Consider the following 23,725-nt stretch of genomic DNA (forward strand, 5'->3'; position numbering starts at 1 on the left):
ATATCACATTGCATTTTGCACCCGTGTCTACTTTCATTTCAACGTGTTTGTCGTTTATGTCCATAGTGACAAATCCCTCATCTTTCTCAGCACTTTCAGAATTGACACAGCCTGATTTTGTTCTTGTCCTTGTGTGTCGCTACCATGGATGAGACCCAGTCGGTTGGCACTGTGACTGGTATTATGACGTCAATGCACTGCATGAGCTCATGTTCGCCCCTTACTCTCTCGCACATTGCAATAGGGACGCGGCGGGCAGGGCGGACCACAGGCTACACATTGGGATCCAGCTTCATGGAGTACGTGACAGGAAGTTCTCCCTGCTCATTGCTGAGAAGGTCCTTGTACTGAGCTAGTACTTGTAAGCTGAAGTCAGTGTTGCTTTCCATGGTGACCTGGTGGACACCAAGGCTACATTTGATGTCTGGTGCCTCCACAAAAGATGAGGTTGACTGTTTTCCCTTGCTTGATTAGTTGTCATCCATTTGTCACTCTTCTGTGATTCTTCAGTGGTATCAGATTGCATTTTGCCCCTGTATCAACTTTCCTTTCCTTTCAATGAGTTTGATCCTCAAATTTCTAATAAACTATTCGATTGTCTCATCTTGCTTCTGGTTTCTTCTGAAACCTGTGTTTGTCATCATCCTGTTATTTTGTGGGTTGCCGATTTCAACAAACTTTATTTTAAGACACACCGGATCCTCTCTGGACTCAGCGTTAGTGACAATCCTGAACCATTCTTCACTGTCAGAAACCCACACCTTTGGGGCATAGACAAAAGAACGCTCCCGCTCGATGGCCACTGTTTCAGCGATGTTGAGGAGGATGTAAGCTTGGTCTTGGCTGTGCCGCGGCAATAAAGACATCATATTTCCTTTCAAAAACACGCCAATTTTCGGTGATGTTCTTGTTGAAAATGAGGGGGTCAGGCCTGCAAAATACCTCCGCCATTACAGGGAAGAAGAGCAGCTTGTTGGCGTTATGGTAGCCAACGCGAACAAAACGGAACGTAATAAACAAGCACTACACGTGCACGGTAAAGAAAAGACAAAATCTCGCCGGAGAGAAGGCTCATCTTATTCCTGACACCATGTAATAGTTTGCTCTCGAGTGCGTCAATGATCACACCAGGGTTGACGTTACTGTAGTTTATTTCAACTGAACATCATGGCTAGCGCCAAATACATATAAAACAGTGGAACCAGGGAGATGAGAGTTTCGATTTGCCCACGTCACGCCTGCGATAAACAATGTATATAATAATCATTCAATGATGATGATCTATATCGTTGATAAGGTCATTCGATTTACCTAGGGACATAGTTTCCATATTCCCACAGCAAAATATTCATATTTTCACCCCAGCATAATTCACATTCTGACAGAATCCAACTGAATTCCCCACTCATGCGAGTTTGGGACGTGTTTTTATGATGTCTTTATTTTTTTCTAAATTTCTATCTAGATGAATTACATCAGAAAAAGCTAAAATGAAGGAACAAAACTGTCATAAAATTTCGCCAATAACGTTAAGACTAAAAGAACTTAGGACATTGTAAACGCTTCAAAAAGAAGACAAAAAGGCTGGTAAAATTTCCATTGTTAAAATGGAGTGGCCTGTGACAGAGTTGCCTGTGTGGCTCTTTACAGACAAGAGCAAAGAGAAGCATTTCTATTCTAGATGAGCATAGGGAACGACTGTCTGCCATAAAAGCAATCCCTGCGGTACAGCCGCGGTTAGCCTGTTCCTTTTTTGGCTATCAAAGATTTCCACACAATTGCTAGAAATAGTAGGTGTCCCTAATGAGCATACGAAGTCTCAAGACATGAATCACAACTTCTTCATTCATTTTTCTGAAATGGTTCATGGCTTAAGCTTCATTTTGCCATCATTAGATTGGAATGCTTTATTGTGTTAAGAAGTTTATGGACCCTGACACAAAGTAAGGGCACCAGCACAAACACACCCAAGCAATTATGGAGACAAATTGACTCTGCAACATAACTCACACGACACAAACAGCCAGCCTGAATGCACAGAGTCCTTTCTAAATAGGAGGTTCAATCAGTGCACCTGGTGGCACATCTGAAACCAATCACTGATGAAGCCACTCCCCCTGCACTGATGGGTCGGCTGGGTACGAGGGGCACTAATCAGGGATCACAACCAATCAGATCATATATGTCCTCAAAATATTCTAAGAGGATACATTTACAATAGTTTTACAATTTGGAGGATAGATTTACAAAATATTATACTGAAACATATTTTTGTGCAACAAGCAGCGGCTGCCAAAGCAGTACGACTTTGTGCAAACAAACAAACCTTTTGGCAAACAACCCAAAACCGTAGGATACAAACAATTCCATTAAAAAGTTCGTTTCAACATGGAAATTAAAGTGCAAACATTGTTTGCTAAATAGGTAAGAAATCTGCAGATAAAACAGCATCCAAAACACCTCAGTGGGAAAGATTTGCATGTTCACTGGCAGCTAGTGTCTTAAATAAGACACACTGGCCTCGTAGAACTCAATGCTGGCATGATGAACGCCAACGCTTATGTCCACGCATCTTAAAAGACACGATTTTCAAATTTCCCAATTTTCAACCCCTGTTCTATAACTTTAAATAAAAAAAAAAAAAGGAACAATACCACCTAAAACGTTAGCAAAAAAGCAGTGAAAATGAGCTAAATGACTTCAAATTGGGTAGCACATTGGTCGACTGGTTAGCCCAGGGTTCGGCAACCTGCGGCTCCGGAGACGCGTGCGGCTCTTTAGCACACACCTTGCGGCTCCCTGGAGCTCTTGCAAAAATGTGTGAAAATGGAAAAATGTGTTTGTTTTTTTTAAATATGGTTTTTAGATGGTAATCATGACACAAACATTCTTATGCTGTAGAAAATGTATGTCGTTGTAAATACCGTAATTTTCGGACTATAAATCGCGTTTATTTTCAGAGTTTGGGAGGGGGGGGGGGGGCGACTTATACTCAGGAGCGACATGTGTTTTTTTTCACAAATTTTTATTAATTATTATTATTATTTCATTAACACATCACTTACTTACAAGTATAGTTGACCACTTCACATTTTTAGTATAGTTGATTACTTCACATGCTTTGATATCTTTATCTTGAACATATTCAAAACATGAAAAATAGAGAGAAAAAATCAAATAAAGTAATTAACACTTTAAAGCGCCATATCCTCTGGACATGTCTTCTGTCACCAGGATGACATAAAGGACGAGACATTTGATCGATGGATTTAATGATTTGGAGTGACACAAATGGTTTGATAATATTGTTGTTTATGTGATAGTTACTTAAAATATAGTTTATATATCGTTGTATGGGCCTGTGGAATAATTTGAACTGCGGCGCGGCACACGGCATTGTTGACAAAGGACGATCGATGGATTTAATGAATTGGAGTGACACAGATGGTTTTATAAACGTGTTATTAATAGTTTTTTTTAAATAACTGAATGTTACGTCAGGCCCGTTCTCAGCTCCTTGTTTGTGTTTGTCACGTTAGCATACCGTATCATTTAGCCTGTTGTTGCTCGTTCATGTCTGTTCTTGGTGTTGGATTTTGTCGAATAAATTGCCCCCCAAAATGCGACTTGTACTCCGGAGCGACTTATATATGTTTTTTTTTTACATTTTTGGGCATTTTAGGGCTGGTGCGACTTATACTCCGGAGCGACTTATAGTCCGAAAACTACGGTATATTAAAAATACCGAATTTCAGAATGGAGCAAAATTGCATCATAGCAAGCGACACAGCACAGGCGAGTTGTAAACAAACAGGTGTGTGAGTGACGGGCCATGGATTCAAAAGACAGAACGAGGAAGATTGCTGATAAGAACAGAGGCTTTAAGAAATAATGGACTCAACTATAAACCGCACCGGACTATAAGCCGCACCAGCTAAAATTGGGGGATATTTAAGTTTTTTTCTTATATAAGCCGCACCGGACTATAAGCCGCACGTGCACACACGCTTTTTTTACAAAGAAAGACCGTTCACAGAAAGCATTTTTAAAGTTTTAATAACATACTTTAACATGTCTTTCTAAACATTGCCTGTGACGAAGGGTTTAGAGCCCTTGGACGCAGGTCACCTAGCGTGCATTCCTACTAAAGCTCATAATAGTCACAAGCAACACAGCCAGAATAAGCAGCAGCCATAGTAGTGTTTCAAAATAGTATTTTTGTTGTTGTTTTTTTCTTCAAGATACCGCAGTGTATAAAAGTGATCAAGTCATCACAAAAATCACGAAGAAAAATCCTTATATAAGCCGCACCTGACTATAAACCGCAGGGTTCAAAATTTTGGAAAAAAGGCGCGGCTTATAGTCCGGAACTTACGGTGTGTTGCCTTTAAGGCTGTATAAATAATTTTATATGGTTACAATGTTGTAAAAATGTTTTAATAAATTAAGTAATCCTTTCGATCTTGTAATAATAGATAATTCATAGTTTAAATTGAAAAATATTGTCGTGAAGCGCTACTTCCGGTTTCGCCGCGCTACTTCCGGTTTCGCTGAGCCGTCTACAGGATGTTATGAAGTAGCCATGTTGTGGAATGCGGTCAGACTTACATCTGTTGCCATCTGCTGTGATTCATTAACGAGGCAATGCCGTAAGTCGTGTGTCGTTTTAATCTTAATGTTTACGCTGATATTTTGCTATTATTTTGTTAACTTTATTGGATGTGCGCACTTTATTTTCATGTTCACATCATTCATGTTCAATTGAAATTCACTCAATGTCATGTTCTCACCAGCCATTGTCGCTGACACTATGTAACCTCTGTTGCAGTTTTCACCGCTCAGTAAAGAAAATTACAAGCTAGTACAGTCTCCTGGGTTCTTTGCTGGTGGTTTAGCTACGCATTTCCTCAAGACGCTACAGTGAAAAGGCAGCATCTGATGTGTCATCGTGGTCAAAATGGCAGCAAGAAATAAATCTGCGACAAGTCAAACCGGCAGCACATGCTCATCCGTAGGAAGCGCTGCTCGTGCCCGAGCTAAAGCAGAAGCAGCAAAGGTGAGAGCGTCGTTTGCAAATAAAGAAGCAGAGCTAAAAGTGGAAAAGGCTGAAAGTGAACTACAAAAAATGAAAATTGACACAGCGCTAGAAGTGTTAGCATGGCAAAGAGAAGCTCATGCTGCAGAAGCAGAGGCTGAAGTGCTAGAAAATGCAGAGGCAATACAAGATGAACATGAGAGCAGAAATTCTTTATTGGACAGTGTAAAAAGAGAAAGAACAAATTACTATGTGCAATCACAAAGCAAAATTCGACCTCCAATCGTACAAGTATCAGCTACACCAACGCAACACAAGGCCTCAGATAACTCATTAGTAACATGGGATCCATCTGAGGAAGATGCTTTTGAGCCACCACCTGTCAGCATTAGGCCAAAGTCCACGTTCAAGAAGACAGCTTTGCCAATTCAAACCAAACTTGGGACAAAACCAAAAGTAGAACAAGCAAAGAACTCTCTTAGTCCACACGCATCCCCATTCATGCCTCATTACAATAATGCAGCGAGCTTACCTCACCCAGCTGAGCCGTTTGCCCAATATATGGCACGTCGAGACCTGATCACATCTGGCCTCTATCAATATGACGATAGGCCAGAGAACTTCAGAGCATGGTACTCTTCATTCAGTGGTGCTATAGCTGAAGTCCACCTGACACCGACTCAAGAGTTAGATCTCATGACCAAATGGCTGGGAAAGGAATCTAGTAGTCAGGTGAAGCGCATACGCTCAGTACACGTCAACAACCCCAGTGCAGCCCTAAAGAGAGCATGGGAGAGGCTTTGTGAGTGTTATGCAGCCCCCGAAATGATCGAAAAGTCACTCTTTCAGCGATTGGATAGCTTTCCAAGATTAACAACAAAGGACAACGTCAAACTGCGCGAACTAGGGGATCTCCTCCAAGAGATTCAAGGAGCCAAGGAAGACGGCTATCTTCCTGGTTTGTCGTATCTGGACACTTCACGAGGAATAGGTCCAATAGTCGACAAGCTCCCGTACCCACTCCAAGATAGGTGGATGACTCACGGTTCTAACTACAAAGAAGATCATAATGGTTGTTTCCCACCCTTTCATTACTTTTGTGCTTTTATCTGCAAAGAGGCAAAGAAACGCAATGACCCAAGTTTCACCCAACAAAATAGTCAAACGTACATTAAACAAGAAAGATCCAACCCTAAGAGCTTTAACTCACCCAGACCTATCGCTGTGCACAAAACAAACATTACAACTACAAACAACGACATAAACAACAACTGCCCACTGCACAGTAAGCCACATCCACTAAAGAAATGCAGGACATTCAGGTACAAACCATTGGAGGAAAGAAAGGCCTTCCTCAAAGAGAGAGGAATATGTTTTAAATGCTGCTCTTCAGACACTCATCTCGCTAAGGACTGTAAATCTACAGTAAAGTGCACTGAATGTGACAGCACACGCCACGACACCGTCATGCATCCAGGTCCTCCACCTCAAAACAAGGCTCCTTCACCTGCTCAAGAGGACGGCGGGGAGGGAGAAAAACAACCCGACAATGTCGATGTAACATCAAGCTGTACCGAGGTGTGTGCCCAAGGTCAATGGGGTCGCTCATGTTCGAAAATATGTCTCGCCAGGGTGTATCCAAAGGGTGAAAAAGACAGTGCAGTTAAAGCTTACGTAATCCTGGACGACCAGAGCAATCGTTCCTTAGCTAGGCCTGAGTTCTTTGAACTTTTTAATATTAAAACTAAGCCTTTCTGCTACAACTTAAGAACATGCTCCGGCCTTGTTGAAACACAGGGCAAGATGGCTGAAGGTTTCCTGATCGAGTCGCTTGATGAATCAGTCATCATCCCACTACCTCCTCTTATTGAATGTCCAGACATTCCCAACAATAGGAGTGAAATCCCAACTCCAAGCGCTGTGCTGCACCAGCCTCATCTTCGTCTCATAGCCAAATGCATTCCTGAGTTAGATCCTCAGGCTGAAATTCTCCTGTTGCTAGGTCGAGACATCTTACGTGCACACAAGGTTAGAGAGCAACTCAATGGGCCTCATCATTCTCCGTTTGCCCAACGGCTAGATTTAGGGTGGGTCGTAGTTGGAGAGGTGTGCCGGGCGGGGCAAGGTTCATAAACACACGGTCAACACGTTCAAGACGACGATTCTCGAAAATGGCCGTCCAACAGTTTTCGGACTCTGTGACAACTTTCTGCAACTCACAGCAATGCCACGCACTAAAAGACAGGATAAGGCACCTGAACAAACTCTCGGAAAAACAGTATTCAATCGCACAGAAAACGACAACAAACCAGCTCCATCTATCGAGGACATTCTCTTCTTGGAGATTATGGACAAAGGAATGTATAGAGATGACAAGAATAATTGGGTAGCACCCCTTCCCTTCAAAGAACCTCGCCAACAGATGCCAAACAACAGGGAGCTTGCAGTCAGTCGGTTTTTGTCTCTCAAAAGAAACTTACAGAGAAAACCTCAAATGCAAGAGCAATACGTCGAGTTCATGCAAGGCATTTTCTCCAATGGTCATGCTGAAGTGGCTCCTCCACTGAAACAAGGTGAAGAGTGCTGGTATCTTCCAACTTTCGGGGTTTATCACCCACAAAAGCCCAATAAGATCAGAGTTGTTTTTGATTGCAGTGCCCAGTATTCCGGCGTCTCCCTCAACAGCGTCCTTCTCTCCGGGCCTGATTTGAACAACAGTTTGCTTGGGGTCCTCCTACGATTTCGGAAAGAGGCAGTTGCCATTATGGCAGACATACAGCAAATGTTTCATTGTTTCCTGGTGCGTGATGACCACCGGAACTATCTCCGTTTTCTGCGGCATAAGGACAATGATGTAAATAAGGAGGTCATCGAATATCGAATGAAGGTCCATGTATTTGGAAACTCGCCATCACCTGCAGTAGCCGTTTATGGATTGCGCAAAGCCATCCAGGAAGGGGCAAAGGACTATGGCACCGACACAGTCGAGTTTGTGGAAAGGCATTTTTACGTTGACGATGGCTTGATCTCTGTGCCTTCTCCAGCCGAAGCAATTGACTTGCTCCAAAGAACAAAAGCCGCTCTTGCTGAGTCCAATCTTCGTCTGCACAAGTTTGTCTCTAATTCTCGAGCAGTCACAGAAGCCTTTTGTCCTGACGATTGTGCAACAATCATTAAAGGCCTAGATCTGGAAGGTGAAGAAACTCAGTCACAACGAAGCCTAGGTCTCATTTGGGAAATAATGACAGACACTTTCACCTTCTCAGTGGCCACTGCAATTAAACCATTCACTCGCCGAGGTGTTTTGTCCTCTGTTAACAGCATCTTTGACCCTCTGGGTCTGTTGGCACCTGTCACTATCCAAGGAAGAGCGCTACTCCGTGAACTATCATCAGAGTGTTCAGAATGGGATGCACCTCTTCCGGAGAACAAGCAAAACAAATGGGAAAGTTGGAGAGATTCCCTAAAAGATCTTAAAGAGCTTCACGTCCCAAGAACCTACACATCAACTTCTCTCAGGCAAGCAGAACGCAACGAACTGTATTTATTTTCAGATGCTTCAACCAAAGCAATCGGTGCTGTAGCCTACCTGAAAGCAGTCCAACAAGATGACAAGGTTGAGGTAGGATTCATTATGGGCAAGGCAAGACTTGCTCCTCAATCAGAACCCACTATACCAAGGCTTGAACTGTGCGCCGCCGTCTTGGCAGTCGAGATGGCCGATCTAATTCAGGAGGAGTTAGACCAACAGCTGGATGGAGTTCATTTTTACACAGACAGTAAAGTAGTTCTCGGCTACATCTGCAACGAGTCAAAAAGATTCTCCACATATGTCCACAACAGAGTGCAGCGTATTCGTCAGTCCTCCAAACCAGAACAGTGGCATTATGTGCGCACAGAGGAAAACCCTGCAGATCATGCTTCACGATCACTCACACCATCTCAACTGGCAAAAACAATATGGTTCACCGGACCATCCTTCATCTATCGTTCATCTGCAGAAACAAACCAAGCAAGTGGGAAGTTTGAGTTAATTGATCCAGAAAAAGATTGCGAATTAAGGCTACAAGTTAAAACACTGGCGACTAACCTTCAAGTACTCACATGTAAAGGCTTCCAACGCTTCTCTACCTTCAAGTCATTGGTCAGAGCGATAGCTTTCCTCATTCACATCGCAAAATCATTCAATGGCAGTAATCCAAACAGAAAATGCAAAGGATGGCACAAATGTCACTTACCTCAAACACTGGACGAAATGACTCGCGCTAAACACATCATTCTCAAGGAGACACAACGAGCAACGTTTGGAAAAGAACTGTTGGCTCTTCAAGCTGGAAAACCAATTCCCACACAAAGCCCTCTACAAAAACTCAGCCCAATCCTGGATGATGGCCTTATAGTTGTCGGAGGCCGAATCAAGCACTCTGATTTTGAGAACTTTGAAAAGAACCCAATAATCATTCCCAAGGACTCTCACATTTCTCTCCTGCTCACTCGTCACCACCATGAGCAAGTAAAACACCAGGGTCGCCACCTGACAGAAGGCGCAATAAGGGCTGCTGGGCTTTGGCTTATAGGTGGCAAAAGACTTGTCAACTCTGTGATCCACAAATGCATTATTTGCCGCAAACTACGTGGAAAACAGGAAGAACAACGCATGGCAGATCTGCCGTCTGAACGCCTGAAAATGTGTCCTCCTTTTACTTATGTGGGCCTTGATGTTTTCGGGCCATGGACAATAACTACCAGGCGTACTAGAGGTGGACAAGCCCAAAACAAGCGCTGGGCCATCATGTTTAGCTGCATGAGTTCGAGAGCTGTACATATTGAGGTGATCGAATCCCTGGACACATCCAGCTGTGTAAACGCCCTGAGACGCTTCTTTGCTCTGAGGGGTCCCGCCAAAAGTCTTTTATCTGATCGAGGTACAAACTTCATTGGGGCATCCAAGGAGCTAGGAATGGACAGTACGGTGCAACAGTATCTATGTGACCAAGGGTGCATCTGGGAATTCAATCCACCTCATGCCTCCCACATGGGAGGCGCCTGGGAGCGCATGATTGGTGTGGCTCGAAGAATTCTGGACTCCATGCTGCTTCAAAACAAGGTTGAACTAACTCACGAAGTGTTGTGCACTCTCATGGCGGAAGTTACAGCCATCATAAATGCAAGGCCACTTCTCCCAGTTTCTTCGGATCCAGACAATCCATTCATTCTGTCTCCGTCAATGCTCCTCACACAGAGATCGTGCCTTCTACCACCTCCTGGAGAATTCTTGGAGAAGGACTTGTACACTAAGCAATGGAGGCAAGTTCAGGCTCTTGCCAACCAGTTTTGGACGCGTTGGAGGAGGGAGTACCTGCCCTTACTACAAAAGAGACAGAAATGGACTCAATCTAGAAGAAATCTGCAAGTCGGTGACCTTGTTTTGCTCAAAGACAAGCAGGTCACACGCAACAGCTGGCCTATGGCCCGGGTCACTGCAACATTCCATGGAAAGGACAATTGTGTAAGAAGGGTCGAAGTTGAAGTCAGTGACCAAGGCAACATTAAGACATTTATGCGACCAGTGACGGAAATCATCCTCCTCCTCCCCAAGGACTGATTCTTTCAAGGCTTAGTTAAGCTTATAGTGCCCCCTACGGGCCAGGCAGGGAGTGTGTTGCCTTTAAGGCTGTATAAATAATTTCATATGGTTACAATGTTGTAAAAATGTTGTCGTGAAGCGCTACTTCCGGTTTCGCTGAGCCGTCTACAGGATGTTATGAAGTAGCCATGTTGTGGAATGCGGTCAGACTTACATCTGTTGCCATCTGCTGTGAGTCATTAACGAGGCAATGCCGTAAGTCGTGTGTCGTTTTAATCTTAATGTTTACGCTGATATTTTGCTATTATTTTGTTAACTTTATTGGATGAGCGCACTTTATTTTCATGTTCTCACCAGCCATTCGCTGACACTATGTAACGTCTGTTGCAGTTTTCACCGCTCAGTAAAGAAAATTACAAGCTAGTACAGTCTCCTGGGTTCTTTGCTGGTGGTTTAGCTACGCGTTTCCTCAAGACGCTACAGTATCAGTTCCATCAGTTTTGTTCACCCAATTTGTTTATGTACATTATCTTTGTCTCCCCTTCAAGTCACCTTACTGTTCAAATCAGTCGCCCTTTTGAATGGACCTGTAATCTTCCCAAAATGATTTAACTATTCAACTCTTTTTAACATTTGTTATGCAAATTAACCCTCTTAAAATGTGTTCTTAAATACTTTCCCTTTAATAGCAGCTTTAATGCATTCATTTGTTAAGAAATTTTCCCTATTCCTTGTTTCTGGTCCAGTTTCCTATTTTATTTAGTTACCTTCCAAACATTTGTCTATTGCGCTGCAGTCTAATCCCTATTAGCTGTATGATTTGTCATCATTCGTGCTTTTCCGTTGACACTTTAACCGTTACTGTCGCTAGATTGTTACCACGCTTTGCATCCATTGCAGATTGTTGTCTCCCATTAACTCCTTTCCTTTCGAGATGCTTCTTCTGCTCCTTCCATCATTGCCTGTTGAATTCTGGCACGTCCTGTTAAAGCCTCAAAAATAATTGAATCCGAAAAAACATTGAATGTCACAAATAGCTTTTATATCTACTTACTCATTTAAATGTAACTCCCCCCTCTGACACATTCACTCAATGTGTCATCAGGCATTCAAAAAGGAACCGGCAAAACGTCCTACCGCATCATCATACGTCCTGCAGCCAGTTTGTCGAACCTTTCACTCATCCAGAACCGTCATCCCCAAGTTCCTGAAAATTCAGTTCACCCCACACTCGGCAACAAAACAACAATCCTCGCACACCTGCCAGTGAGCATACAGCCCTGCTGACAGCGGACCCTTGTGCACACAAAAAGTACACAGGCGTCGAGTATCAAAATAAACATAGACACACAACGAATCATGGCGCCCGGGGATTCTGTCCTGAAAATCCTCAATCATCACAAAAATCAAAAAGGTTAGGGTTAACATTTTCACGTGAATTCAATATAAACTCTCCAAGACTGCAATCGCCAACCTGCAAAATTATTACAAGTTATAAAACAGCCAGCAATCTGCTCCTTGGCTGGTGGTTGATGCTGCAATAAGTCAAGTGACGCACAGAAACAAAGCAAAGCTTGCACTTGCCACAAGCAAGCTTAAGTTTCAAATGTTTGGTTGTCATCCACATAGTCAGTCGTCCCATGAGTCCAAGTCTGTCATGTCATATCGTCCATTGTCCTAGTGTTTGATATTAGTCCTGTCTTGTCCATTCGTGTTGCTGAAATGGGCCTTCTCCATGAACTATTTTGTTGTTCATGGTGCCTCTGATTAACCATCAGCTGTTGGTTAAGGTTATAACTCATCACTCATCAAACCTGGGTGTTCCAGTCTCATGTGAGAGGAATCCTACCCTCAACTGTGACCCTTTCACCCCAACTCCAGAATACTTTGGCCTTTCACCCTGTCCCAGACACACATACACATTCTTAACCACACAAGTGCCAATTCAGTCGCCTTCATCGCTCAGCTCTCATTCCACACCAAACAAATTTAGTATGTGTAAGTGAGTAGGCAATCAGTGAATATTGAAGGTAACACTTCATTTCTGGATGTTCTTCTCGATTAAATATTTCATACAATCGTACCTCACTTTTACCGTAAAACTGTCAATTAAATTCCTAAAAAATTTAGTTATTTCTACTACTGAGCCTGTCCAAGGGTGAGCATGGGAAAAGAAGCAGCCTCAGATGGTCCTTAAATAATTTTATCCTAATCAATCATTCTGATCGAATCGCTGGATACTCGAAAGGGTCCCTCCGACAGTCTACTCCCCTATGGTGTTGTCAATGCATTTGTTATTTGAGTCCTATCACGTTTGTCATCTCGTTAACTGTCATTTTGTGTGACTCTTATGCCGCATTATTCTTAACTGTCAAAAGTTTCCATGGCTGTTATTCCTTGAACTTATCTGACTTTCTGACACCAGAATTCCCCGTGAGGTGTAATTAACTTCTAATTTTATTAATTAATAATAATCAGGTCCATTGTACAATCTAGCCACCTCTTGACTGCATCCTATTGGGTGCTAATGTCCTATTTTCATCTCCAATTTGTCAATGACTCTATGTCTAATTGTTAAGCTGGATGGACTAAATGTGATCCTACTCTTATTTCATACAATTTAGCCTATCTGTTTTATCCAAATTTATCCTCTGATTATGATGCTTTTACTTTTTCTGTAACACTACACCTTTTGTTCCTGATTTATTTATTTATCTTTTATCAAGACTCCTCAGTTGTGTCAAGTTCAGTGCCCAAGCAAGCTTCCATTCACTTTGACCCAAGCCCCACCAAGTATTGATTACGCCCCAGCAAGGAGTCCAGTTCGCTTGTTGCACATTTCATGTCTCATGGGTCTTTCGCCGCACCTCATTGTCAAGTTGTTGTCTTTAGTTGTAGCCTCAGAGCCAACTCATTCCTCACTCTCGGATGAGTCCATTTTCAACTGAGTCCATTCACATCTTGTAAGTTTCTTCACTCTCGCCTCAGAGGATGTCGTTTTCCTCCGGAGCGTTGTGCTCCCCCCAAGCACAAATATAGTCCTTCTTAACTCTTGCAAAAGGTCAAAGGTGCCTCAGAGCCATGCACCGTTTTCTTGTTGTTCTCAGCTGTCGGTGGAGTCTCGGGATCGAGTTTCAGGGTCACTGCTGGATACTGGAAAAGACAGACTGGGACACCAAACTTAAATATCGTCTTCCAATTAGCCATTAATTACCTAGTACCTTTTGTTAATCAAACTTCCAATTCTCCTATTAACAACAATTTAATATACTTGAGAAAAACGTCGCCTTTCCTTCATGAGTTCTCGGCTGTATTGTGATGGACCTTATTTGAACAATTTTAAAGTGGCAGATTACCCCAAACTTAAAATTTCAAGTCTTAACTGTGATTTCTCTCAATTATACTGTGATTTCCAGAAGCTCATCCTAATTTCAGGCTACATTCTATTGTTTGTTTTCCTGCCTTTGATTTTATGCAATCCTCTCTATCATCTTTTCACCTTTGCTGATTTGAGCCTTCAATTTCAGATAAGGTTTCCCAATTTTGCGTACAGAATGTACATTATTCATAATTAAGTCATGTTCCAAACATTGCATCCTCTCTGGTTTGACCTCAGTATTAGTGGTGTTATGCTCACTTACCGATATTACTGGACTATCTTGAATTTTTAATTCTCCGCCACTACATCGAAGGCCATTTCTCAGCTGTTCACTTTTCCCATGCTCCAGTTAGGCTCCATTACTCGAATCTAGAATGTGATTTTCATTTGAGTTTCTTGCTTTTGGACTTCTAAAATGCTCCTATCGCTAATTTATTTGTACCGAGCATACTTTTACAAGAGTATTAAAAGAACCAACAAATTACTACCGAATCCAATCTCTCCTCGTTGGCATCTCCTCCTCTATTTTGAACTTGCTGCTTCTGACCTGTGCGTCTTGTTACAGTGGGCAATGGTCAGCCTTGTCGGGCCAACGCAATTTACGAGCAGGCTCTCCATGCATACAATTCAGTCCTATGTCTAAATCCAGAGAATTCCTTTAATTCCAGCTGCTGCTGTGCAAGTGAGGACTTGATACCGCTCTTGCTCTCATAAATTAGTGTTGACCGGTTGAGTTTTCTTTAGACACTCAATTCACCTATATTTGTGTTGTAGTGGTTAGCTCTCGCATGCTCCTACTCCACCTGTTAGACGGCTGTTAAACATTAATCCTAAATTCATGCTGTGTCTCTATGTCCTCCTGGAGACAACGGATGTATCCGCCGTCTCAGGTTTTTTATGTAACCGAAAATCTGAAGTATTGAGGAGAGCCCCAAAGAAACGAGTATCAATAATTTGTTTTCAATTTTGTCATCCTTTCAGCAATTTAAATTACTAAGTTGAGCTTTTCGTCAGATCCAATTTCCTATTCCTCTCAGAATGCTAAAAGGAGCGTCAGCTGGCCTTAGAGGGGTCCCCCATTATTTATGAGGGGGCCACACTCTTCTGCCACCGCTTGCTGTCGTCCCAGCATGTTTTTCTTTAGATACATCTATATTGGTGTCGTATTGGTTAACACACGCATGCTCCTATTTCTCCAGTTGGTCATGCATTCTTTTGCTCCTTCAGCATTCCGTCTTCCATCATTTTGTCATAGTTCCTTTCGCTGCTGGCCACGCAGGCCCCTAAAATGGGCACAACTCCAGCCATTCGCACCGCCCCGACGTCACCCGCGCGGGGAGGGGCCAGCCTGAAACACAGTGGGCAGGTACAGGTTGGCCACCCTGCCGCCCAGGGGGCCGGATCCCTCTCCCCGCGCGTGCAGCGCAGGTGGGCACGCGCCCAAAGCAACGAGAGCACACCATCCTTATCCGTTCCTTTTGCTGCTTCTACAAGCACACGCTCACACCCATGCGCGCTCATGAGCATAACCACACACACGCACGCACGCACTCACGAGCACGCACGCACACACACTCACTCCCGGACACGCACGCACGCACATACACACTTACTTACGGGGCCCCCACATACACTTCAAGTGTCCCATCGCGCGCAAGCTCAAACAGACAACATTTAGCTGACAGAGTTCACAAAGATTACACACGGACACAGAAGACATACAACGGGATTCGAATCCAGTCCACATTTTGCTTCTTCCCAACTGCTGCTGAGCAGTTTGGTCGTTTTAACTGTCATCAGAGCAGATGCACTGACAAATACGCACGTCTTACTTAACTTTTGTGTCGTTTCGTTCCTAATAGCGCTGTATATCTCCCCTTTATTCTGCAGAATTTAACTTAAGTGTGCACACAAATTACTTGTTATATCACTACTAAACCCCCCAGAGGCCTCTTTTCCACGTTTTCCATTTTCACACAGCAGCCGCACAAAACCTTCGTCCAATAGCGGTTTTGTCGCCGGCTCAAATTTATCAAACTTTGACAGACGTGCATGCTATTACAGTGCGCCTCGACAAATCGGGATCGGACCGTTGCCGCGATAACGCACCAGCTACCTCTGTATTCAAAAATGACAGCCCACCGAGTTTACTCTGCCATTTTCTTGCACCAGCGTTTAAATCGAGGAGCCTTGTAACCCACACACACCTCTAATTCGATCAGTGTCCAAACGACGTGGCTTACGCGCGCTTTATTTTCCTCGGTACCCTTAAAATCTGACCGGATCTCGGCACCCATAACTGGGTCTGACCGGACCACTTCGGCACCCTTAAAAAAGGGTCTGACCGGGTCACTTCCACATTCATGCTCACAGTTACGGATGCCAAGGCTGCGCACTTTTCCTATTTGCCAAACGCGGTCAGCGCAAGCCTCCCTTTTTTGTTGGACTTTTGACGGAGACTAACCCGGCCACCGAAACTCTCCACAGGTGCGCACTTGGCCCGTACGGCCACTGAGTGCGACTGCAGTGTCTCGGCTTTTCCAGGAACTACATCTGGGGCGGGTCGTTTCCTGTCGCAACAGTGTTCAATCGTATCTGTGTTTTCGCCTCATTCACACAGCTAAAATTTCTATCCTCCATCGGATCTGTCACCAAACTAAAGTCCACGTTTTATGGGACTTTCTACCATTCTTTTATTGTGACGGTCAACAGCGATGTCCCTGACAACCTGTCCCGTCACGAGCCACACTACTTCGGGCTTTTTTCTTTTTCATCATTCATCATTCTCACCAGACATGTCACTCACTCCACTGTGCACATTCCCCATTAAGTTTTAAGTTACTGTTCACTTTTTATTTCTTATTTTTTATTTATTTTTCTATTTTTTATTTTATTTTTCCTTTGCTGCTTCTATTTGGGGCCACTCCCCCCTCGAAAGTCGAATTATGACAACTTTTGACTGGGAGAGACAACTTACTCCCGGGACAGCTCATGGCCACATCAGATTCGGTTGTAACTGCCCCCCTCAAGGGGCCAACCCCCCACCTGTCCAAGAATCGAGCATATCGCGGCAACTGTGGGCGAAGCATCTCACCTTAATGACAGCCGCTGGTCGACCGCTGGATTCTCGCTCAGGAAGCGGGCAGGAATTCCCCGGGGGAACACGAATCCTGTTCGTGACGCCAAAAATGTGGTGAATGGTCTTTGTTGTTTCGCTGGTCTCCAAAAAAACACTCAGTGGACGATGGCTGGTCCGGGTAAGGAAGCACTTCGGTGACACACGGCTGATTGGGAAAAGATTTTATTCAACCGATGTCAAAGTGATGTCTCTCCAAAAGTTTGAGTGGCCCCAAAAGCCAAGATGTTTCAGCTCTCGACAGCACAGATGTTCGCCCCCAAAAAGCCCTCGCTCTTCTTGCTCTTGCCCATTGCGCCTTGCGCGCCCCTCGCTCTTCGCGCTCTCTTCCCTTGTCCTTCGCGCTGTTTCCCCTCTCTATCTGTTCTCCCCCATCATTTGTACCTCGTAAGACAACAGCTGCGGTCCGAGTCTCACTCTACTGGTTACTTCCGATGCCCTTAAAAGTGCATGGACAAAGGTCTTCCTGGTCACGGACGAATGGCCCTTCCATATTCTAAGTACCTACACATTGCTGAAACTAGATCGTCTCTGTACCGCAAAAATAGCTTAGGGTCTTCTCACTGCTGCAAGGTCGCCATTTAAGGTGACATACAGTGACGCATAGAATCCAAAATTTACCTCACCACCCTCACATATTTTTGTATCAGTTAGCTACTTTTTTTTTGCTACTATTTTTGAAAACAATTTAGATACGTCAAAAGGATGGGAGTGTTGTTAACGGAATAAAATAAAAATGAAAATGCTTTTATAAAAACAAAAAATTAACAACTTACTCTTTACATTTCCCCAAACTAACCAAAACTAATAATAATTATAGTGAGAATGTCCTTTGTTTTTGTCTTTGGCACTGAGTTTCATACAGAAGCCTTTGGGGTTGATTTAAAATGTATTTATTTTGATATTACTCCATGGTCGTTTCAATCAGTTTTACTCATCGATAAATGCATAGCACTTATCCTGCTCATTTGAAAACAGAGGTTATGAAATAAATATTTTTTTATAGTATATTATGTCTGTGTATACTGTATATGTTATACACGCTGTACAAATATTGTAATAAAACAAACACATTAATTTGTTATTGAACAGTTTGTCTATAACTCTCGCTGGTGAGATCACTATTTACCCAACAATTAAGTCAGAGAAGCAAAGTTTTACCATCTATTTCAGCTCGTTAAATATGATTTTTCATAGTATCTCTGACTCAAAATGTCACCAGTTTTTGTTGACTAAAACTAGAGGTGGCAAATCCAAATTCAGAATGTCAAAGCCCTGTCACAACTTGGAATTCAACCACAGCTGCTTCTCCTCAACTGGCATTCTACAACAAAAAAAACCAAAAAACATAATAATGTAACTTTTGCTGTTGCCTTTCAGCAATAAGTTCAGGAATGCTCTGCTTCACTTTGGAAATTACCACCCTCACATATTTTTGTATCAGTCAGCTACCTTTTTTTTGCTACTATGTTTTAAAACAATTTAGATACGTCAAAAGGATGGGAGTGTTGTTTTCTTATTGTCACAAATCATACAAGTGGTGTGGACAAAACAGACTGCGTTTGTTCTTTGACCTCCCCTGAACCCTTGAGGCTGGCTCACAGAACATCTGGGTAGTAAAGAACCACTTCGGAAGAACGTGCAAAATACACACAGAAACAAACACATCTCACTGTTGAGTCAATCTTGTCTTTCCAACAAAATCTAAATTTTGTCTGATAATTCATTATTTTAGATCATGTGGCTATTGCAGACAAATTTGCTTGGTCAATTTGTCTTTGACTTGTTGGGTAAATATATACATTATCTTGCCAATTACATCATTCTAAGATCATTTTATGAACATTTAATACGCTGTTGCTCATAGATTTGGAATACAATGATCTTGTTTTACAGCGGCAAGAAAATGTTATCAACATTTAATACGCCGTTGCTCATAAATTTGGAATACAATGTCTTATTTTACAGTGGCAAGCAAATGTTATGACGTCATTTCATCTATGCCTGATGCATGATGAACTCTGTGCCTTAGGTTAAAAGTGATAAAAGTAATTCATTTTGAGAACTATAATTATGGCCAACAGTCTATTTACCCAATGTTTTCCAGCTTTAAACAAGCCACTTCACAGTTTGAAAACCCTAGCAAACATTTCAAAAGTCCCACAAACTGACACACTTGAGTCATGCTGCACATGCTCAATCAAAATGAGCAAAATTATTGCTTTGACCAGTCCCCCTCCCAACGTTGATTTGCGTGACAAATTACAGAGCACTTTAAGGTAAAAAAACACAACAGCAATAAAAAAAAATGCATTGATTTTTTTTCTGAAAGTAACATTTGTCAGGCAAGTTAAATGTGTCAATGTACTATTGGAAATAACAATGGGGCAAATGTCCTCACCGCAATTGCCAGTGATACAGCTGCCAATTGTGTTTTCCCTAGATGACCGCAAAACACCATGCTGATGATACTGATCATGAAGATCATCATCTGGGAAAGGACCTGGAGTAGTTACAAACAAAGTGGTAAATGGGTTATCACCAGTATTAAGATTGATCAAATATACACACACATACATATACAATTACACAATTTGAGCCAAATGAAGCTTTGTCAGTCATTTCATCTTGGGATCTTACCACAGGTCCTGCCAGCTTCAAAAGGAGAATCACTTCGGTGCGGTAACTGGACGGGATGATTCCTCTAATGCGTCCCAACCACATGCCGCGAGAAGAGGCTCCATTCGCCTCTGAATCTTGCCTAGCCTCTTCGGAAGGCTCAACCATGATGCTTATAGTGGGCAGAGAAGGAGATATTAAGGCTCATTTGAAGTTAATCTTCTGTGCATTTGTGCGCCAGTGATGCAAGTTACTTGATCTTGCTGTGACTGAACCAGTGGAAGGGAGGGTGAGGGAAAGGGCGTTAACTTGGAGGACAGCATAATCCCATAAGAATTAAAACCAGTAGTTGTGCAGTCACAGCCTACAAGGTTTTCTCTGCTGCCCTAAACACACTCAGAAGCACTGACCTGCATTTTCAACTTACATTAAATTGTCTAAATTTATTTCCCAAAAATATATCTTCATTATATAGCTTGTGTCTTGGCTGCCCAGCTTCCAGACAGAGTAATGAGGAGGACACCATTTAGACTCAGACTTAGACAGACTTTATTGTCATTTTATAAACACTTGGTGCACACAAAACGAAATTTCGTTGCATACGGCTCTCAACAATGAAATGATATTTCGGCTGAATAAAAAGTGACATTTCTATATAAACATGAAATAAGATAAGTATAAAGCGCAGCAGTGATAAAGTATGTACACAGTGCAGGAAACAAAAACAGTATTTACAAAATCGACAGTAAGGAAAAAACTGTTGCAGAACCTGGTGGACCAGCAGCGGATGCTGCGAAACCTCTTCCCAGAGGGTAGCAGGGAGAACAGTCCTTGGTGGGGGTGTGATGGGTCACTGATAATATTTCGGGCTCAGGACACGCAGCGCGGGGATGACAAGTCCTGAATGGAGGGAAGAGGAGCCCCGATGATCCTCTCTGCTGTCCTCACCACTCTCCTTACGTTCTTCCAATCGGAGGCGCTGCAACCCCCACACCACACCGAGAGACAGCTTGTCAGAATGCTCTCTATGGTGCTTCGGTAGAACGTCCTCATGATGGGTGGGGGCAGGTGGGCTCTCCTCATCCTCCGCAGGAAGTACAAGCGCTTCTGTGCCCTCTTGACCAGTGTCGTGGTGTTCCCAGTCCAGGTGAGTTCGTCTGTGATGTGGACCCCCAGGAATTTAGTGCTGCTGACCACCTCCACAGCTGAGCTGTTGATGATCACTGGAGCGTGGTGAGGCTGGTTCTTCCTGAAGTCGACGATGATCTCCTTCGTCTTCTCCACATTCAGTGCAGGCCATTGTCTCTGCACCTGCCCACCAACTGCTCCACCTCCTCTCTGTAGTCCAGGTCGTCGTTTTCACTGATGAGGCCCACTACCGTTGTGTCGTCTGCAAACTTCACGATGTGATTTACAAGTGAAGTGTGTGTATTTGCTTGTTTGTTTATAATTTAAGGTAACATTTTCAATTGCATTTGATCTTTTTTTCATTTTCAGTGTTAAACATTCTGCAGTCGCACGTTTGATTAATTTTCAACTAACCTTGCCATGCAACCACTATTTTTGGATGAGCTAAGGCAGGGGTGGGCAAAGTTTTTGACTCGCGGGCCGAACTGGGTTCTAAATTTGGACCGGAGGGCCGAACCAGGAGCAGATGGACGTAGTGTTTGTGTGAAGTAATATAAGCGACCTGTAAAGGTCATTGCATAAAAGATTTTGGCCTTTAGTAGGTAGTAAAGCATGGATATTCCAAACAAGTGTTTTGAAAACAAAAAAAAAATTAAAAAAAACACTAATAAACTGCTATCAGTGATTCTCATAAAATACGACACTGTTATTATGAATAACAGTCTCCATCACTTCAGTGCCTGCAGGTCAGATTAATGAAAGATGTTTAGCTTATGAGATCACATCAAACGGCAAACATACTGACCAAATATAGCATCTTGAAGAATCGGTGAAAGCATACATCCAAATAAAGTAATCAAAACGCCAACACGGTGAGGGGTATCTGAAAATCAGAGCAGAGTTTTAATTCACAAACACCTGCTAACAGAGGTGAGGAAACGGGAAACACTTCCTTAAAGTAAGCCTTAAGAACTTTACAGGTTAAGATTAGTCGCAAACAGGTGGTGCATCAATGTCCTTGAGCATCCTGCATTGTTTGAAAGTGAGAATGGTCGCTGGTCCCTGCTATGTGTAAAAATCATATTCAAAATGCATTTTTTACAACAAACTTGAGAGCCTCCCCTTCATTTTCAGTGGGAACAGTGTTGTTGGTCTCCCTTTTTTGCTAGTGCGTCATAGCCTGGAGTACGTACACGCACTTGTGAGTGTGCACCGAGCTTTCTGACACGGCTTCCGGTAGTAAATGCCCAGGCGATTGGTTCTCCATCTACTGGGGAAACGCAGTCATTGCAGGCAAAATGACCCCAAAAAATTTTAATAATACAATTTATTCAGGGTTGGCGGGCCGTAGTTTGCCCACCACTGAGCTAAGGTGTCTTCACAGCGCTACCCCATCGTAAAGTTTTCAATTCAAGCAAAACTTAGTGTCTTACCTGCAGACATGGAACTGTTGTTGTGTTGTTTAGGCTGTAGTAGAAAGCGCACAATCGGTAAGTTGGTTGACAACTCCAACGACAGTTGCCTCATCTACATTTTAGTTCCTGTAAATGTCTTCCAGCCCCAAAGCCCAAGCCTCTACAGACTGAGATACTGCTGCCTGATGAAACGTTTATATACGGGCCGCAACCTCCTGGCAAGAAAACCTGTTGTGCAACATCACAGAATGTTTACTTATTGTAATTACAAGGTATAAAAAGACCTGCGCTTTTTTTTAACAGGAAACACACGTTCTGAACAGTTAAGGGAAAACTTTCTTGTTGCCTCTGTTGTTTATGTTCTAAATGAGAAGCACAACATTTTGCTTTTGAGTCTTTTGTTACATCAATAAAATGTGTGCTAAAAATGTGTGTGTCTTTTTTATGACATTGAAATATGACAATATTGACATGGTGGAACACTGGTTACAATGCAGAGGTGGTGAGTTCGGTTCCAGCTCCAGTCTGGAGTTCTGGAGTTTGCATGTTCTCCTCATGCCTGCGTGGGTTTCCTCCGGGAACTCCGTTTTTTCCCTCATTCCAAAAACGTGTAGTAGGCAGATTGTGAACTCCAAATTGCCCGTAGGTGTGCGTGTGAGTGCAAATCCATGTGTGCTCTGCGATTGGCTAGCGACTGATTCAGGTTGTCCCACGTCTACCGCCTGAAGCCAACTGGAATAGGCTCCAGCACGTCTGCTACCCTTTAGAGGAGAAGAGGTTTGAAAAATGGATGAATGAAATATGACAATTACGCCATGTGGATTATGTAAAACTGTGTGTGTGTGCGTGCCTGTGTGTGTGTGTACTAGTTAGCACGTCTGCCTAACAGTTCAGAGGGTTTGATTCCACCTTCGGCCCTCCCTGTGTGAGTTTGCATTTTTTCCCGGTACCTACGGTTTCCTCCCACATCCCAAAAACCTGCTTGGTAGGCCAATTGAGCACTCCAAATTGCCCCTAGGTGCGAGTGTGGATGGTTGTTCGTTATATATATATATATATATATATATATATATATATATATATATATATATATATATATATATATATACACTACCGTTCAAAAGTTTGGGGTCACAAAATTGTTTGGGTGACCCCAAACTTCTGAACGGTAGTGTATATATTTATTTAGATAATTATTTATAGATTATATATATAATCTTCTGTGTAAAAAATCTTATAATATATATGTACATTTATATTCATAGATTATATATAATCTTATACAAATATAAGATATAATTTATAATATTTAATTCACAATATTTTATTATAATAATATTTACACTACCGGTCAAAAGTTTGGGGTCACCCAAACAATTTTGTGACCCCAAACTTTTGAACGGTAGTGTATATATATATATATGGC

At 42.7% G+C, this 23,725-nt stretch overlaps 1 protein-coding gene across 1 annotated transcript in view; it reads right to left on the minus strand.

The window, feature by feature from the left end:
• LOC133151242 (multidrug and toxin extrusion protein 1-like) overlaps positions 1-20,020 on the minus strand; it is a 259,852-nt gene extending 239,832 nt beyond the window's left edge. The window contains exons 1-2 of the mRNA XM_061274104.1: positions 19,778-20,020; positions 19,539-19,640 (exon numbers count right to left, since the gene is read on the minus strand). Coding sequence (XP_061130088.1) covers positions 19,539-19,640; positions 19,778-19,924 — 249 coding nt within the window. The 5' untranslated portion in view covers positions 19,925-20,020. The remainder of the gene's footprint in view (positions 1-19,538; positions 19,641-19,777) is intronic.
• Between the last annotated feature and the right edge of the window lie 3,705 nt (positions 20,021-23,725).

The sequence above is a fragment of the Syngnathus typhle genome, linkage group LG3 (assembly GCF_033458585.1).
Source record: "Syngnathus typhle isolate RoL2023-S1 ecotype Sweden linkage group LG3, RoL_Styp_1.0, whole genome shotgun sequence".
Classification (NCBI taxonomy): domain Eukaryota; kingdom Metazoa; phylum Chordata; class Actinopteri; order Syngnathiformes; family Syngnathidae; genus Syngnathus; species Syngnathus typhle.